Genomic DNA, 19,239 nt, shown 5'->3' on the forward strand with positions numbered 1-19,239 from the left:
AGTTGTGGGCACAAAAATAAAGATCCCATTAAGGTGGGGCTGAAAATTTGGACTGTAATGTGTTTATTCTGAATTAAAAAGCCATCCAGTCTCCAGTCCTGTGGCCTTTGCATGTCAATTGCAAACAAAATATGAAAGGTTTCAGAATAGCAGCCGTGTTAGTCTGTATCCGCAAAAAGAAGAACAGGAGGACTTGTGGCACCTTAGAGACTAACAAATTTATTAGAGCATAAGCTTTCGTGGACTACAGCCCACAGTGGGCTGTAGTCCACGAAAGCTTATGCTCTAATAAATTTGTTAAACAAAATATGATGGATCAAAGAGATTAAATAATTTTCTTTTTCCCACTCTAAGATTAATTTGAATAATCACACCTTTTAGTTTTATGAGACTGTGACGGGGCAAGGCCAGATGGCTATAGAAAAGTAGTGGAAGACAGATATATTAGTCCCAGGCTAAACAAATCCCTGGTACCAAGATAAGTAAATGGCAGCTGCTCCAGGTCAATTAAGAGCTTTCCAGAAGGCAGGGAGGACGTTAGGTTGATTGGGACACCTGAAGCCAATCAGGGGCTGGCTGAAACTAGTTAAAAGCCTCCGAGTTAGGTGGGTGCGCATCCCTAGGCGCCGACTCCGTGGGTGCTCTGGGGCTGGAGCACCAACAGAAAAAAATTGGCGGGTGCTCAGCACCCACTGGCAGCTCTCTGCTCCCCCTGCTCCAGCTTACCTCTGCCTCCTCCACAAGCACGCTACCGCATCCTGCTTCTCCTCCCTCCCTCCCAGCGCTTGCGCCACGAAACATCTGATTCGCTGGGCAGAGAGGGAGAGGGGATGTGGGGGAACGCAGCGCGCTGGGGGAAGAGGCGGGGCCGGGGCAGGGATTTGGGGAAGGGATCCAATAGGGGCAGGGAGGGGGCAGAGTTAGGGCAGGGACTTTGGAGTGGGGTTGGAATGGGGGCCAGGGGCAGGGAAAGGGTGGAGTTGGGGTGGGGAAAGGGGCGCGGGCACCCACCCGCGCCCGAGAAAGTTGGCGCCTATGCGTGCATGTCAGGAGCTGTGAGAAGAAATTGCGCTGTGGGAGAGACTGAGCTGTTCACACCATATTAAGCACAAAGAGGGAGGCCCTGAGGTAAGGGTGAAGTGGAGCTTGGGGAAGTGGGGGCTGCTGTGGGGAAGTAGCCCAGGGAATTGTACGTGTCCTGTTCCTAAAAGGTCAGCTACCATAGTTGATACTATTAGGGTCCCTGGGCTGGAGCCCGGAGTAGAGGGTGGGCCTGGGATCCCCCGCCCTTTGTCCCCCTGATTAATTACTGAGACTGGGAGACAACAGAGACTGTGCAAGGGAGGATAGCTTCTCCTCACCTCCCTCGCTGGCTTATGATGAAAATGGCTCAGTAGACCGTGACCCTTGTCTCTAGAGAGAGAAGGGTTAAGTGGAGGGTCACAATGAGCCTCTGAGGCTAGCGAAATCCACCAGGAAACGCAGGACCCATGGAGACAAGGACAGAGCTTTGTCAGAGAGACCTTATGGAAAACTTCATATTTGGAATCCAGGAAATGAGAATACAAATTTAACATTCCTTAATAAACACCAAACAGATTAATTTATTAGCATTTAATTTAATATCAGACTTTAGGCTACAATGACAGGTTAAATAAGAAAATATCTGTTTTACTTAAACTTGCCTGTTCTTGTGAAACTTTTACCGGGTGTCGGAAAACTGTCCAGAGAACACTAGGGAAACAAGGAGGAGTGGTCAGGGATCCTTCATAGCGATAATACTCATCCAGTTGGTCAGGAAGCAGTTCTTGGATGTCAAAACCTGGGACTAGAGCTACCTGGTCTGAAAGAGAGGATCCATTTTAATTCCGTATTCTTAATCACACTTCTCTCAATGCTAATCTACTTTGCATCATTATGACTTTCTACTGGACTGCATTGGTTTGCTGTATATCTCTGCACAGGTGAGTCCCAGTAGGGCAAATTTGTTTTCAGCAAACATTCTGATCTCAATGGAAAAGGAAAAAATTTACTTTGATAGATGCTAGACCCAATTTAATATAGAAATGTAGTTCATTAAACCACTTCTAAATTTGTTCTTATACAAGTCTGACATGTTACACCTGGATACCAAACCAGGGTTGTGATTAATGAGAAAAGTTGCTCTTTACTATTGAGTGCGCTCTGCTCAGGAGCACTACTGAATGAATTTCTTTATAAGCAATGCAGACAACTACCCAATATTAGACATTTTGGGTTTGTCTACACTGCAATCAGAGGTGTGATTGCAGCTTTGATAGGTGTATCTGTGCTAGCTTTAATTTAGCTAGCACAGCTAAAACTAGCAGAGAGGATGTGCTTGTGCAGGCTTCAGCACCAAGCTGTACAAATACACCAAGGAGCCTGAGTATGGACTCAAGTTGCTAACCTGCGCTGAAGCTCATGCTGCCACATCTTCACTGCTATTTTTAGCTGTGCTAGCTAGATTAAAGCTAGCATGGATATACCAAACCATGCTGCAATCACACCTCCAACCACAGTGTAGACCTATGTGTAGAAGACTCGGGTTTGAAATATGCTGTCTGCTATTCATAATGGTTTGAGTGTTTTTGCCACTACGCTGAAGATTTTCTTGTCAACACCATGTTTCTATACATCTCATCAACATTGTCTGCATTTACTGCATCCACCTACAGCTTTTTTTAAAAAGATACCTGAGGAAAAAATCCGGTGAGTTCTGACCATTTGCTTACTGGCAGTGAGCACACCAGTGATCATTATTTGCATAAATCAGCTATCTGCATACTAAATTGAGGGGCAAGTAGCCAAAGTAACAGCACATGCAAGTCATACAACCCAGTTAGGAACATGTGATACTAATGCACAGAAGTTTACCTCAAGCTAGCTGTATGATGCACTTAAGAGGAGTGCACTGTACTTGGAACCGTTCTGAAGCAGTTTTGACAAAAGCATGACATGCCCTGCAAGAATCCCATCAATGATAAGGTTCTGATACATTCACCCACTGTTGATCTTTTGCATACAACAGCCACTCACCTTTGTATTTCACATTCTGGAAATGACTGAAGATCTTCTCATAGGATGGATTGAATGGGCCTATCTGTAACAAATAGACTGATAACAGCTGTCCAGGTAATCAGGGCTCTGTATGCATAATCATAATTCTTCAGACAACTGATGTTCAACATTTGATTGACAGTGTCACCTTTTAGTGAAATTTTCCATCCAACAACACCAATACTGATGTAATAACATAGGCTGATGTAGAAATTAAGGCTGTGCCTTGGGATTGTTTTGTTTAGTCTGTCCCCTCCTTCCTCTCCATTTCAATACACTCTTACTCTCTAAACTTATAAGCTGCAGCCTGGGGGTATTTGATTTCTTTATCACACTACACAATATTAAATTGTCATAATTATGGCTTATCAGTTGTGGCTTATTATCCAATATGATGAATTGGAAAGTTAAAATCTTAAATAACTAAAGTGTTCAAGGAGAAATATTTTGCATTAAATCAGTTCAATGATTATTGTATGTGTTAATTAAATTGAGCTGTATACTAATGCTTACAGAATAACTGGGTGAAATTTAAAGGCCTGTTACAAACAGGAGGTCAGACTAGATCAGGGGTCTCAAACATGCCGCATGCGGCCCACAGAGCCTGAAGCCCTCCTGCACCCTGCCCCCCAACTCCCTGCCCTGAGCCCCCTGCCAGCACCCCAATCCCCTGCCCTGAGCCCCCACCGCATCCCACATCCCTCCTGCCCCCCAACTCCCTGCCCTGAGCCCCACGCCTGCACTCCAATCCCCTGCCCTGAGCCCCCACCGCATCCCACATCCCTCCTGCCCCCCAACTCCCTGCCCTGAGCCCCCTGCCTGCACCCCAATCCCCTGCCCTGAGCCCCCGCCGCATCCCACATCCCTCCTGCACCCCAATCCCCTGCCCTGAGCCCCTGCTGCATCCCATATCCCTCCTGCACCCCAACTCCCTGACCCGAGCCTCCTGCCTGAATCCCACCCCCTGCTTCACCCTGAGCCCCCTGCTGCATCCCACACCCCTGCTGCACCCAAGCCCCCTGCCTGAACCCCAACCCTCTGCCACACCCCACACTCCCTCCTGCACCCTACACCCCAACCCCCTGCCGCACCCCTCACCCTTCTGTACCCTGCACCCCGACCCCCTACCCTGATCCCCTTGCCACACCCTGCACCCCGACCCCTTGCCGCACCCCTCACCCATCCTGCACCCCACACCCCAACTCCCTGCCCTGAGCCCCTGCCGCACCCTGCACTCCCTGCCCTGAGCCCCCGCCACACCCCTCTTGCACCCTCTGGGGGCAGGGAGGGGGTGGAGTTGGGGGTGGGGACTTTGGGGAAGGGATTAGAATGGGGGCAGGGAAGGGGTGGGAAGAGGCGGGGCAGGGGCAGGGGCCTCATGGAAAGGGTGGAGTGGGGTCAGGGCTGGGGGCAGCGAGGGGGTGTGTGTCAGTGATGCGGCCCTTGGGACAATGAACTAGTCCTCATGTGGCCTTCCTGGTCATTTGAGTTTGAGACCCCTGGACTAGATGATCTAATAGTCCCTTCTGCCCTTGGACTCAATGAATAACAGTAGTCTTAAACTAAGTAACCAGTAATATCTGACTGTAGGATAAATTTCCAAAGCATATAGCTGCACAACTCTCATTAGCTGAAACTCCACACAGTTCTTTATAAAATGTAACCTCTTAGGGTCTCATCTTGCAATCCTTTATATAGCCAGGATTGGTCCCTTACTGCAGAACAGCATTATGGAGCAGAAAACTTCAGACCAGGAAGGTTTTAGATGAAACCTACATTCTTTATTCTGGAACACACCTTATGGTGTGTGTTTGGAAAAACAGGTAGCCTTTTAGTGGCTAGCCTGCTGGGCAAACAAGTGGAAGTCTGTTTCCTTTAAGAACTTTATACATCCTAATTCTACACTGACAGGCTTCTCAGATCATGCATAGGTTTCTAGTCATAGCCCTAGGTAGCATATTTTGGGTTCTCTGTTGCCAACCAGAAATTGTTAGTCTGCGGCTTGCAATTCAAAATAAAGAATGACACTTTTAAAGGGCACGACCAGTGGTGAGTGTCATAACTCTAATATCCAATAAGAGACGTACTGCTATAGCTTCTTATCAATGCCTGTTTTCTTAATAATTTTGAGCTGATTCTCAGCAACTCATCTGGCAACCAGAAAAAAGTGTATCCTAAGTTCAACTTTGAAAGCCACCATGTTTCTGAAGTTCTCAGCTGGAAATAAGTAAATAATGTTAAATTTGGAGATGTCCTTATTTGATTTTTAAGTAGCATTATAGAATAAGCATTTTGTAGAGAAACCAGAAGCCTTCTGACTGATAGTTGGGTTTTCAAAGAAACAAAACTTTTCTCAGAAAGTGTCTGCATTCCTTGAACACTTTCAGGTTTTCAATGGAAAACTGAAAGTTTTGGAGTTTTCAATTTTGTTGACAAAAAGTCAAAATGTTCGTCGGGGGAAAACACATTTTCCAATCCGCTCTATTGTGAAGTTCATTAGTTGAGTGCTGAGTTTATAGCTAGCCTTTTTTGGTCACATTTACACAAAGTAATTGGAAATGTTTGCCTGGCAGAGTTATAGGAGGTTCCATCAGATTGCTGACTGGGTTATTTAATTGCTTCTGTGTCAGGGTTAGGTGTGAAAACCTGTCCCCCTGCTGTGTTGAAAGGCGCACTAATTTACTTGTCTCATAATTTTTTTGTCACCACCAGCTTCATTGATACAAAGGAACTGTGTGCCTGTGAAGTACTAGTTGTGAAGGGTATGGTCATATCCTAGTCTTCAATAATTAATTACCTGTGCCAGGGTTCTGCCAGCCTGGTGACCCCTGCTGTGTTAAAAAGTGTTCTGTGCTACATATAAAACTGCCTTTACTATCTGGGACTATTCAAATGTGCAGACTTGATCTTCACTTTCTACTATCATTTGTGAGAAACTCACCTGCTCCTTAGTCTGTAGAAAGCAAATTCAAAAGGATATGAACATGCCTGATGTTATTTCATTTTAAAATCTGCGGGAATACTCAATCTTTTCTCCTGCACTATACACCTAGTTCACAGAAATATAACTGAGGGCAGAATCTGACCCTATATGTGTGTGTAGGTGGAGTGGAAGAGAGAGACCATATAGCCAGACATGCCAATATTGATGGTCTCCAAGTTAATCCCAGTCATCTAATTGTACTTAAAGCTTACAGATGCTTTAATTATAGCATTATTAAATACGAAAAAAGCACAAGGCATGCATCTTACCTCAATGAGAATAGCCAAAACTGCTAGCCCATCTGATTTGTCTATTGCTGCTGTTACATCGGGATATTTATCAGAGTTATAATGTACAATATGAAGCTACAGAGAGGGAGAAGTAATGGTATTATCACCTCTGGCTCATGGTAGCATTTCTGTTGTCATAAAACAATCCAGGGCCCTAGACACCACAACATAAGGCCTCCCAGCACCTTCCCCTTTAGCAGCGGCAGGTGGCCCCCTCCCCTTTCAGAGAAGCAAAGGCAGTGCTATGGTGCTGCCTTCTTTCACCCATGATTGTCGGGGATCTCCTCTCCTCCACAGAGAGGCAGAGTCAACAGCAGGTGTTCTCCCCACCCCCAGTACTTGCCACAGTAATCAAGGTATATCTTCTTGGGTGGGTATGATGGGCCCCCTGTACTCTTCTCCTGTTGCACAGAGTCCTCTGCTGGGGTGGATTTGGTGGAAACCAGAGCAGTGGCTCTTGGGGTTAACCCCCATTGAGACTCATGGTACAGTTCACCCCTTTAAGAGCTATTGTTTCAGATTGCCTACAGACTCAGGCAGATGTCACTGCATCAGTTACCCTGGATTACATTTTCAAGCTTTTCTTTGTGACCTCGAGGACTAGAAACTTTTTTATTTAAATTAAAGATGAGATTGTGATCTAATCACACAGTGCCAGAAGTTACTGCCTTTGGCATGGGCCTGTGGTGTCTATGCCTCATACTGACCCCAAGACTGGTCATGGAGAGGCCAAGTCATTTTAAAATAATCCCAGACCAAACTCGAAATGGCCAAGTGAACACACTTACATGCATATCAATCATGCATAAAAATTCACGCTGAATTTTTTTTATTGTTCTTTAATTACATTAAAACACCTGGCCTGTGATTCTTTGTCATCAGAAATTGAACAGTTTTAGAACTGCCTTGTAAAGGTAAATATTTTGAACAAGAAATGTTAACATGATGAAACTGAAGCTGTCAGTGTGGAAATATAAATAAATAGGCTGCAAGAGAGACTTAGTTACACAGCTGGAATGGGGTCTGCCAACAGCACCGTTATTTGTGCTTATTGGAGAACTACAAAAAGGACCTGGAAGAGAAGGGTATTTAAAATTAAGTCCTCTAAATACCCATGTTTAACAAATATTCTGATTTTTTTATAATCACTTTTTAAAACAGTTGCAAAAAAGGTTTTGGACCCACTTTTGTACCATTAAAGTAGATGGAAAAATTCTAATGGTTCAGGATCAGGCACTCGCATAGTAATTTGCAAGAGAGAACAACTGCATGACAGGTGACAGTACTTAGGCCTGGTCTACACTACGAGTTTAGTCGAATTTAGCAGCGTTAATTCGAATTAAGCCTGGACACATTCACACAACAAAGCCCTTTTTTTCGACTTAAAGGGCCCTTTAAACCGGTTTCTTTACTCGACCTCCGACGAGGGGATTAGTGCTATAATAGGCCTTTGTGGGTCGGAATTGGGGTAGTGTGGACGGAATTCGACATTATTGGCCTCCGGGAGCTATCCCACAGTGCTTCATTGTGACCGCTCTGGACAGCACTCTCAACTCAGATGCACTGACCAGGTAGACAGGAAAAGCCCCGCGAACTTTTGAATTTCTTTTCCTGTTTGCCCAGTGAGGAGAGCACAGGTGACCACGCAGAGCTCATCAGCAAAGGTAACCATGATGGAGTCCCAGGATCGCAAAAGAGCTCCATCATGGACCGAACGGGAGGTACGGGATCTGCTCGCCATATGGGGAGATGAATCAGTGCTAGCTGACCTCCGTAGCAGTAAACGAAATGGCAAAATATTAGAAAAGGTCTCCAAGGCCATGAAGGACAGAGGCCATAACAGGGACGCACAGCAGTGCCGCGTGAAAATTAAGGAGCTAAGGCAAGCCTACCACAAAGTCAGAGAGGCAAACAGAAGGTCCGGGGCAGAGCCGCAAACAGGCCGCTTCTACGTGGAGCTGCATGCGATCCTAGGGGGTGCAGCCACCACTACCCCAACCGTGTGCTATGACTCTGTCAATGGAGAAACACGCAACAGGGAAGCGGGTTGGGATACGAGGAAGATGAGGATGAAGATAATGTAGATAGCTCACAGCAGCAAGGAAGCAGAGAAACCGGTTTCCCCAATAGCCAGGATATGTTTATCACCCTGGACCTGGAGCCAGTAATCCACGAACTCACCCAAGGCGTGCTCCCAGACCCTGAGGGCACACAGGGGACCTCTGGTGAGTATACCTTTGTAAATATTACACAGGGTTTAAAAGCAAGCGTGTTTAATGATTAATTTGCCCTGGCAATCGCGGCCAGTACAGCTACTGGAAAAGTCTGTTAATGTGTATGGAGATGGAGTGGAAATCCTCCAGGGACATCTCCAGAAAGCTCTCCTTCATGTACTCCCAAAGCCTTTGCAAAGGGTTTCTGGGGAGGGCTGCCTTATCCCGTCCGCCATGGTAGGACACTTTACCACGCCAGGCCAGTAGCACGTAGTCTGGAATCATTGCATAACAAAGCATGGCAGCGTATGGTCCCGGTGTTTGCTGGCATGCAGACAACATCCATTCCTTATCGCTCTTTGTTATCCTCAGGAGAGTGATATCATTCACGGTCACCTGGTTGAAATGGGGTGATTTTATTAAGGGGTCATTCAGAGGTGCCCGTTCCTGCTCGGCTGAACAGAAATGTTCCCTGCTGTTAGCCACGCGGTAGGGGGGAGGGGTGAAGTGATCATCCCAGAGAATTGGGTGTGTGTGGGGGGGGGGGTAGTTGGGTTTGTGCTGCATGTTAACCCGGAAACCGCAGCCCCTCCTTTTACATTGCAAACCCATTTTAAATGGCCAACCCAAGAGGTGCTTGGTATGGGAAATGAGGGCGCTACTGTTTGAAACCATTCCCACATGTTAAGAAGGTTAAAAAAGCCAAAAGACTGTGGCTTACCATGGCTGCCTGCAAGCCGAAATCTGTTGCCTGGCACTGCGTGAGTGATCTCTCACACCAAACCAGCAGGCCCTCAATATAAGAGGAAAAATGCGACCTTGTAACGAAAGCACATGTGCTGTGTAATGTGAACAGCAAAATTTAACATGAAAGAGTGTACCCATTGTTCTCTAAAATGTGTCTTTTTAACCACCTCTCCCTTCTCCTCCACCAGCTGCAAATGTTTCTCCTTCACAGAGGCTAGCGAAGATTAGAAGGAGAAAACGGCGGACTCGGGATGATTCGTTCTTGGAGCTCCAGATGTCCTCCCACGCTGACAGAGCACAGCAGAATGCGTGGAGGCAGTCAATGTCAGACTACAGAAAAGCACAATATGAACGAGAGGAGAGGTGGCGGGCTGAATCGCGAGATGAACAGAGCAAGTGGCGGGCTGAAGATGATAGGTGGCATCAGCTTGCAGACAGAAGGCAAGAGTCGATGCTCCGGCTGCTGGAGCATCAAACTGATATGCTCCAGTGTATGGTTGAGCTGCAGGAAAGGCAGCAGGAGCAGAGACCGCCGCTACAGCCCCTGTGTAACCAACAGCCCTCCTCCCCAAGTTCCATAGCCTCCTCACCCAGACGCCCAAGAACACAGTGGAGGGGCCTCTGGCCACCCAGTCACTCCACCCTAGATGATTGCCCGAGCATCAGAAGTCTGGCCTTCAATAAGAGTTAAAGTTTTAAACTGCACTGTGTCCTTTTCCTTCCCTCCTCCCCCACCCATCCCGGGCTACCTTGGCAATTATCCCCCTAGTTGTGTGATGAATTAATAAAGAATGCATGAATGTGAAGTAACAATGACTTTATTGCCTCTGCAAGCGGTGCTCGAAGTGGGGAGGTGAGGGTGGGGTGGTTGGTTTACAGGGAAGTAGAGTGAACCGGGTGAGGGGGGGGCGGAGGGTTCATCAAGGAGAAACAAACAGAAGTTTCACACCGTAGCCTGGCCAGTCACAAAACTCGTTTTCAAAGCTTCTCTGATGCTCACCACGCCCTGCTGTGCTCTTCTAACCGCTCTGGTGTCTGGCTGCGTGTAATCAGCGGCCAGGCGATTTGCCTCAACCTCCCACCCCGCCATAAATGTCTCCCCCTTACTCTCACAGATATTGTGGAGTGCACAGCAAGCAGCAATAACAATGGGGATATTCTTTTCGCTGAGGTCTAAGCGAGTCAGTAAGCTGTGCTAGCGCACTTTTAAACGTCCAAATGCACATTCCACCACCATTCGGCACTTGCTCAGCCTGTAGTTGAACAGGTCCTGACTACTGTCCAGGCTGCCTGTGTACGGCTTCATGAGCCATGGCATTAAGGGGTAGGCTGGGTCCCCAAGGATCACAATAGGCATTTCAACATCCCCAACGGTTATTTTCTGGTCCGGGAAGAAAGTCCCTTCCTCCAGCTTTCAAAACAGACCAGAGTGCCTGAAGACGCGAGCATCATGTACCTTTCCCGGCTATCCCACGTTGATGTTGGTGAAACGTCCCTTGTGATCCACCAGGGCTTGCAGCAGCATTGAAAAGTATCCCTTGCGGTTTATGTACTCGGTGGCTTGGTGCTCCGGTGACAAGATAGGGATATGGGTTCCGTCTATCGCCCCACCACAGTTTGGGAATCCCACTGCAGCAAAGCCATCCACTATGGCCTGCACGTTTCCCAGAGTCACTACCCTTGATATCACCAGGTCTTTGATTGCCCTGGCAACTTGGATCAAAGCAGACCCCACAGTAGATTTGCCCACTCCAAATTGATTCCCGACTGACCGGTAGCGGTCTGGCGTTGCAAGCTTCCACAGGGCTATCACCACTCGCTTTTCAAATGTGAGGACTGCTCTCATCCTGGTATTCTGGCACTTCAGGGCAGGGGAAAACAAGTCACAAAGTTCCATGAAAGTGCCCTTACGCATGCGAAAGTTTCTCAGCCACTGGGAATCATCCCACACCTGCAACACGATGCGGTCCCACCAGTCTGTACTTGTTTCCCGGGTCCAGAATCGGCGTTCCACGGCATGAACCTGCCCCAGTAACGCCATGATTTGCACATTGCTGGGGCCTGTACCTTCTGTGAGGTCTATGTCCATGTCAATTTCCTCATCACTCTCGTCGCCGCGCTGCAATCGCCTCATTGGCTGGTCCTGGTTTTGCTTTGGCATGTCCTGGCTCTGCATATACTCCAGGACAATGCGTGTGGTGTTCATAGTGCTCATAATTGCCGCGGTGATCTGAGCGGGCTTCATGATCCCAGTGCTATGGCGTCTGGTCTGAAAAAAGGCGCGAAACTATTGTCTGATGGAGGGAGGGAGGGAGGGGCGAGTGACGACATGGCATACAGGTACAGAGAATTAAAATCAACAAAGGTGGCTGTGCATCAGGGAGAAACACAAACAACTGCCACACAGAATGGCCCCCCCAAAGATTGAACTCAAAACCCTGGGTTTAGCAGGCTGTTGATTTCACGGAGGGAGGGGGAAGCAAATGAATACAGAACAAATCTATTTTTTACATCTTAAGCTGGCAGACGACGGTGCAGCATGACTGATAGCCCTCGGCATCTTCTGGGTGCTTGGCAGAAAATACTGAGCGCTTGGCAGAAAACAGTGTACTACGACAGATAGCCGCCATCATCATTAGGAAGGCAGCAGAATATGACTGGGGGACATACGGAGTTTCAGCCATCATCTGATCGAACGGCAGTATGATGACCACGGATACCAGTCGTAATACACCATCTACTGCTAAAAGGCAAGGGGCTGCTGCTGTGTAGCAATGCAGCCCCACGTCTGCCAGCACCCAGATCGCTGATGAAGGCTACCAGTCATACTGCACCGTCTACTGCCAAAAGGCAATTAGCTGCTGCTGTGTAGCAATGCAGTACCACGTCTGCCGGCACCCAGATGACATATGGTGACGGTGAGCTGAGCTGAGCTGAGCGGACTCCATGCTTGGCGTGGTATGTTGTCTGCACAGGTAACCCAGGTAAAAAGGCGCGAATCGATTGTCTGCCATTGCTCTGATGGAGGGGGAGGGGCCTGACAACATGTACCCAGAACCCCCCGCAACACTGTTTTGCATCATTTAGGCATTGGGATCTCAACCCAGAATTCCAATGGGCGGCGGAGACTGCGGGAACTGTGGGATAGCTACCCATAGTGCAACGCTCCGGAAGTCGATGCTAGCCTCGGTACTGTGGACGCGGTCCACCGACTTAATGCACTTAGAGCATTTTATGTGGGGACACACACAATCGGCTGTATACAACCGATTTCTATAAAACCGGCTTCTATAAATTCAACCTAATTTCGTAGTGTAGACATACCCTTAGTCTCTCAGTTCACAGTGATTCGGGAACATAGAAATCTAATAGTGAATTTTGATATGCTTACTGTTTTCAAAAAAGAGTCAAGAATTTAGTGTAAATAGTGTGTTCAGTTTATTGTTGCTAAGATTCCCAGAGACCTCATGTATAGGTACCTATCAATTAAAGATTATTAGTATTAACAAAATCATGTTCTGGAAGCTGATGCTTGGTTTGGTCTAGCTTGATGGATCACTCTTTAACAGTTTGGAAATTTTCCACTAAAACATCAGATGAGCATTGGGAATTCTCTGATGGAAGCCTGATTTACTAAGCTTTCCCCTGGGCTTTGCTACGTACCTTACCCTACTTTCCTGTCCCATATGGAACATCATCTATTACATTGTTACTATATAATATTATGCAAACTCTTCAGAAGTTATGCAATTAACTTGCTTAACACGAGCATTTAGTGTATTAATTGGATAATATTGTGGTTAGGCTCTCTGAGGTAGTCTTGGATAGCTGAGCAAGTCACCAGCTGTGCAGTTATTTCATGTTAAAGTGTGTGAATTAAGCCAAAACAAGACTGGCTACACCCTTGGTTGCTACATGTAGGAAATAGGCAGTTATGCATTTTCTTTTCTTTTGCAGCAATATAAATCCAGAGGAATTCTGTTGAAGTCAATGGAGTTAATCTTGAGTCAAGCTGGTGTTAGTGTGAGAGGATTCTGGCCTCATATCTCCTCCTGTCCACCCTAGGCCAAACAGCATTGTTCTGTGCCTGTCCCAAAACTATTTATTACAAACCAGAAAATTTCCTGGTAGAAGTCTTATGAATTACCATATGAATGAAGTGGCCTGAGATAGGCATTAGCTCCCCACCCTGACAACCACAAAAAAAACTACCAAAACAAAGCACTGCATTGTACATACAATTCTCCCCATGGGGAGAAGATGAGAGAACAAATCACACATGAGAGGTTAGTCACAATGCTTAATGCACTACTGTAAAGTGCCCAGCTATTATAGTGATGAGCATGGTATAAGAACCTATATTGAATAGAGTAGGCAGAGGCACCAAACATTCTAGCACTCCTGAATTTAAATTTAGGAGTGCAAGTGAAGATACTGAGATATAGTTGTATCTCGGAAATTGGAAGGTTAAATTCCTTTTAGAAACAAGTCTCCTTAACCAGCTAACATATATACATCCAACTGAATGAGCTTTCATTAATGAATTATGTTTGACTGGATTTCTCCAACTTCACCCTTGCGATGACTTGGTGTATGTAGAGCAGGGATTTAAAGTAACAGACAAACTTATTCTGAAAAATATTTGAACTGCACAGAACCCCTTCCCACAGCCACTGAAGAAGGGGAAGTCTCCACTGTTGGAGTTAGCCTGTGAGAAAGAAATGGCCTTTCCAATAGCTTCAGCAAAGGGTATGGCTATGTCCTTAGCCTAGAATTGTACCTTTAATCCTACTTCAATTTCAGATAGACTTGTAATTACTCTGGGATTATAAATTGAATAAATTGAGCATATAATTATTCATTGCTAAATCCAGTATTGATTACTAAAATAGATTTCCATGAATTGTGCTGTATGCTTTTAGAACTGATTGTCACCATTACAGACCCCTCCTGGTCTGTGCAAATGCACCCTCTCTCAGGCCTCAAGCCATCACCGCTCTTGCGGTGGGTTCATGCAATTCTCCCACTCTCAGATCAGGCCTTGGACTGCCATTCCCAGGTGCTAACTGTGATTACCTCAGCAGGCCTGTTTTATAGTTCATAGCTGCAGGTCTGTTAATGCCAAGAACACTGATGGTGGTATCCAGTAATCAGACAGCCTTCTTAAAGCCGAGCATTATTTATTTAGAACAAAACCACTGCAGAGAAAAAGTTCTTAAAACAATAACAGATTATGCGCATGTCTAGTTTACCAGGTGCCTGCCCATCTGAGCAGTCAGGATTCTGGTAGGTCTGAGCATCCTACAGGCACTCAAAGACCGCTATAGGCTATGTGATGGTTTCATCCCATAACTCACCAATCATTTCTCCCCACTGCTTAAGGGAATGACTCCTTTACAAGCTGCTCAGTCTCTTCTCAGAGAATGTGTCAGTTTTAAACTGTTTTGTAGCTCTTTGATCTGTTAGTGTCCAGAACTGGCAAAACAACAGTGCAACTTTGGATTGGAACCTGGAAGTAGGCCGTTTTCCTGTAATTGCCCCACAAATATTTTTGGAGTATGGCCTATCTAGATCCATTGCGTTGTTTCCCTGCTGTTTTTCCAACAGCCCCCTATTAAGCTAGACGAATACATTCATACAGGAAATTCTATTAAACCAATCTAACTATATAGAACCTTATGTTGCCGACCAGGATCCAGACACTATTCATGTAACGGTTACATAGCACTTTCAAATCTGCTACACTGAACCTAAGCAGAACTGCACAGAGACTATTTGAGCTTGTGTCATGCAACAAAGAGCATAATTACACATTGTTACTTAAACAGTGCTCTGCATCATCTCTAGTCTCCAGTTGGATAGATAGGTGTTAAGCAGCAGAATTTAGAGTATCTGCTTGCTACAAACATTTTAAGTTTACATGTATGCGAACCTCTAAGCAAAACACTTGGATCAATTTTGAAAAGCCAAACATTTTGATTCAATGCTTTCTCAGTGATTTAGCAGTTGGTGCTGCTTTTCAATATCTATTCCTAAATCAGTATGACAGAATCAGGAAAGGTAGAAGTGGAAAAGACCTACCAAATCATTCTTAGTCTGATGGATACATCTATATAAAAGCTATCACAAAGCATGTCAAAACAGTGAGATTAAGCCTCACAAAGCACCTTTGTTGTAGCTAATCACTATCCCCATTGTGGAGATATTGAGGTGCCAAGAGAATACATAACTTGCTTGAAGTTACAGAGCAAGCCAGTGTCAGTACTGAGAGTAGAACTCAGATCTCTTGATTCCTAGTGTCATGCTTTAGCAACAAAGCCATACCACTTACTGAGTCCAGCCTAAATCCGTAGCATCTTGATATAGGATATATTAAATATTAAGAGCATAAGTGCTTAAATTAATGCCCGTGTGCCTTCTTTGGCAGAATGTTCTTATACACAAGTGGTGAATACATCAACCACTGCCTATACAAATTTTAGCTTTGAAATAGTGGGAACTGTCTAACTTTCCCTTCCAGATTTCTCTGACTTGAGACCATCTTACCTCTGCTGCAAAATGCCTTCCACTGACTGTGTGCTCCGAGCCTTCTGGCTTGTTCCTGTTTCCCCAGTGTAGGTGAAGCTGAGTTGCGGTGTATTGGAAAGGGAGGTTTCTGATGTGCATGGTAGGAAACAGACTCATTCTTACTGCAAGTAGACCAAAAAATATGGGAGAAGATTATTATTGCTGTGTTGATGCACTTGGTTCACAGAACTAGTGTGTCTGACTTTATTGGATACAGAGAATTAGAATAGCAGAATAAACCATTCAGGCTCTTAACCCAGAATCCAGCACATGCCATATGTTATAGTATCTGGAAGATTATCATTTTTAGCAGTCTTTGGAACTCTCTAGGCAATTTAAGGGAGTCTAGAACAGGGATCGGCAACCTTTGGCACACAGCCCACCAGGGTAAGCACCCTGGCGGGACGGGCTGGTTTGTTTACCTGCCGCATCCGCAGGTTGGGCCGATCGTGGCTCTCACTGGCTGCAGTTCACCGCTCCAGGCCAATGGGGGCGATGGGAAGCAGTGGCCAGCACATCCCTCAGCCTGCCAAAGGTTGCCGATCCCTGGTCTAGAACATTTCCCCCCTATATTCTAGTAGAATTTAATACATGGAATGTGAATTGACTGGGAGAGTTGTGTGAGCAGCTGTTTTCAGAAAACTATCCCCGATGACTCCAAGATCTCTTTTTGAAGTGATAACTGCAAATTTAGACCCCATCATTTTGTATGTATAGTTGGGATTATGTTTTGCAATGTATATTACTTTGCATTTAACAACAATGAATTTCATCTGCCGTTTTGTTGCCCAGTCACCCAATTTTGTGAGATCCCTTTGTAACTGTTCACAGTCTGCTTTGTATTTAACTATCCTGAGGAATTTCATATCATCTGCAAACTTTGCCATCTCACTGTTTACCCCTTTTTTCAGGTCATTTATGAATATGTTGAACAGAACTGATTCCAGTACAGTTCCTTGGGGGACCTGGCTATTTACGGGTATGGTACAGAGCATGTTTATCCCACAGAAACAGTGAGAAAAGAGAGGCTTGCCTGTCAAGCTCCTTTTAACAAAGCATGCTGGGAAGGGGTGAAGTCTGAGGTATTTTATAATGCAGGGTTTTTTGACGCTTTGGCAGTACTGGGGAAGGATGTGCTGCAGGAGAGCCTTGCTGCTGTTCTCGTTTGTAAGTCTTTAAGTTGTTTCTAGAAAAAATTGTGGGGAATTGGCTTATAAGTATTCTACTTTGTGGCATTGAAATATTCTGAGATTTTAAGAGATTGCTTCATCTCTGTTCTCATCCCTGTTGTTGTTGGTAGGGTATCTTGCCTTGACGCTACAGTGGAGGGTGCTAGGCGTGTGTGTAAGCTGATCCTAATGGTTATATATGTCTTTCTGTCTCACACTTAAGGAAGTTCTCTATCTTCATTCAAGTAGTAGAGGCGTTTGCTGAAACTCCCAGGTTTGCTTGATTTTTGTCTTAAATTCAGTGAACCACTTTTTATCTTTCCAGTTGATTACAATATCTATTAAGGGTGACTTCATCCAGATTTACTGACTTTTCACTTCTTTCTAAACAAAGCTGCAAATTCTGTTCCTATTTCTGAGTATTTTAACCAAATTAATAAGAAAAACTTTTCACAAGCGTAAGTTAATCTAAAGTGCAACAGCTATATTTATGGTATACTGATGTGTGTTTTATAATTACAAGTTTCTTTAGATAGTTATCCAAGATGTTTGTATTCTATTGCAAGGGCTTGGTCGATCACTGCCAATAATATAAGAAATGAAATATAAGTCCAGAAACTCTTTCTTTCAAATTCTCTTGCTGCACATTTGGTTTCCTTACCTGAATGACCATTATTGGTCAACATAAAGTGGTCAGTGGAGGACACATTGTAGCCTACAAGCTCTAAAGGTAAGAGAGTGGTATCATATTGGAGAATATCATTATGAAAATCTATTGGAGACTGGAATACTCCTCCACAAAATGGATACTTCTTGGGCCAAGTTTTCTCTCCATCAGGACCTGGGAATGTTAACAGAAGAGACAGGTTAATCAATCTTTGTTGTCATCTTCATTGGTACTTTCCCTACATGCTAGTAACAACTGGTTTGGATAATATAAGAACTCCCCTGTTTCCCTGAATAGTCACCCAAAACAGAATCTAACTGTCCTTTTCTCTATTTAAAATGGTGAGATAAACTGTTTCTCAGTTTCACACATTCAGTCTATTACTGGAAGGAGTGGGCCAAATTCCTGCAGTCAAAGCTGTTCATGTAACTTCCTTGACTGAGTAGTTTGAGTTTGACCCATCATTACTAAGAAATTGTGGTGCAAAAGATGCTTATATATTAAGACTCAAATTCATTTAATCCTAAAGGTAAATATACATTAATCTATGATTTTATTAGTCACTACATACATGAACTCGCATCTAGTCATCTCCACCCTCAAATAGGAAAAGCCTTCAGAGAACTTGACGTATATATGTAAATGATTCACTTCCATAGAAATAAACTATCTATAAAAACAGCCCCTTTTCTGAGGGATAGGATTTATCATAGGCAATGTGAGAACTAAAGGTGCCATGCCACCAGCTGGCATCTGCAGAAAGAAATCTGGGCTCCCAGGAACTGCACCTCCCGTAGCAGAGGGTGCAGTGTACTCATCCAGTGGCTACTATGGGGAAGGTCAGCTATGGACCCTCCCTGGCCCGTTTCAGACACCTAGGCACCAATGGGCAGAAGGAAAGAGACAAGAACTACACTTCTGGTGTGGAATCTGGCCAGCTGCTGCTTGGATGTGTGGTGGCAGAGGGGCGCCTCTTATACTCTTGGGAATCCACGCAGATGCTGCCCAGAAGAGGCCCTATGCCTGGGTTGAATAGCCTGAAACTACTTGATTCGTCTCAGACATAATCTGTCATAATAATTTTGATGATTTCTTTCAAACATGCTCTACTGTTTGATTAAAAACATTTCATTTTTACAAGTAAACACCTCTTCTCTAAATGCTATAAAAGTAGTCTCTTAGTTAAGCCATTGCATTAGAACTCATACTTTGTACTCCATGCCATTGTTGTATTCTAGACTGAATATCTATTTTTAGGCAACTAAAATGGCATCAAGAGATAGACACATGAAGTGTGAGAGTCAGCTTGATTTGGTGGGTATGTCCTTCCTGAGAGTCATCAAAATGGGGTTGCTTTTGAAGCTCCAAGGGTGCCTGATGCTACACTCTTTTCCTTGGCTCACTAGGAAGAGATATATGAAGTAATCACAGAACAAAAAGACTGGGAAAATCTTGTAGCTAAAAGGGAAAGCACAGCAGACACACTCACAGACTCTTGATCAAGGCAGGTGTTCAGGCAGTGGGT

General features: G+C 45.1%; 1 protein-coding gene across 1 annotated transcript in view; it reads right to left on the minus strand.

Annotated features, from left to right (window-relative positions):
- CA12 (carbonic anhydrase 12) overlaps positions 1-19,239 on the minus strand; it is a 46,563-nt gene that overhangs the window by 14,113 nt on the left and 13,211 nt on the right. The window contains exons 3-7 of the mRNA XM_005285063.5: positions 17,709-17,888; positions 15,858-16,000; positions 6,331-6,426; positions 3,058-3,121; positions 1,686-1,843 (exon numbers count right to left, since the gene is read on the minus strand). Of these exons, the coding sequence (XP_005285120.2) occupies positions 1,686-1,843; positions 3,058-3,121; positions 6,331-6,426; positions 15,858-16,000; positions 17,709-17,888 (641 nt within the window). The remainder of the gene's footprint in view (positions 1-1,685; positions 1,844-3,057; positions 3,122-6,330; positions 6,427-15,857; positions 16,001-17,708; positions 17,889-19,239) is intronic.

Source organism: Chrysemys picta, chromosome 10 (genome assembly GCF_011386835.1).
Source record: "Chrysemys picta bellii isolate R12L10 chromosome 10, ASM1138683v2, whole genome shotgun sequence".
In the NCBI taxonomy this organism is placed as follows: domain Eukaryota; kingdom Metazoa; phylum Chordata; order Testudines; family Emydidae; genus Chrysemys; species Chrysemys picta.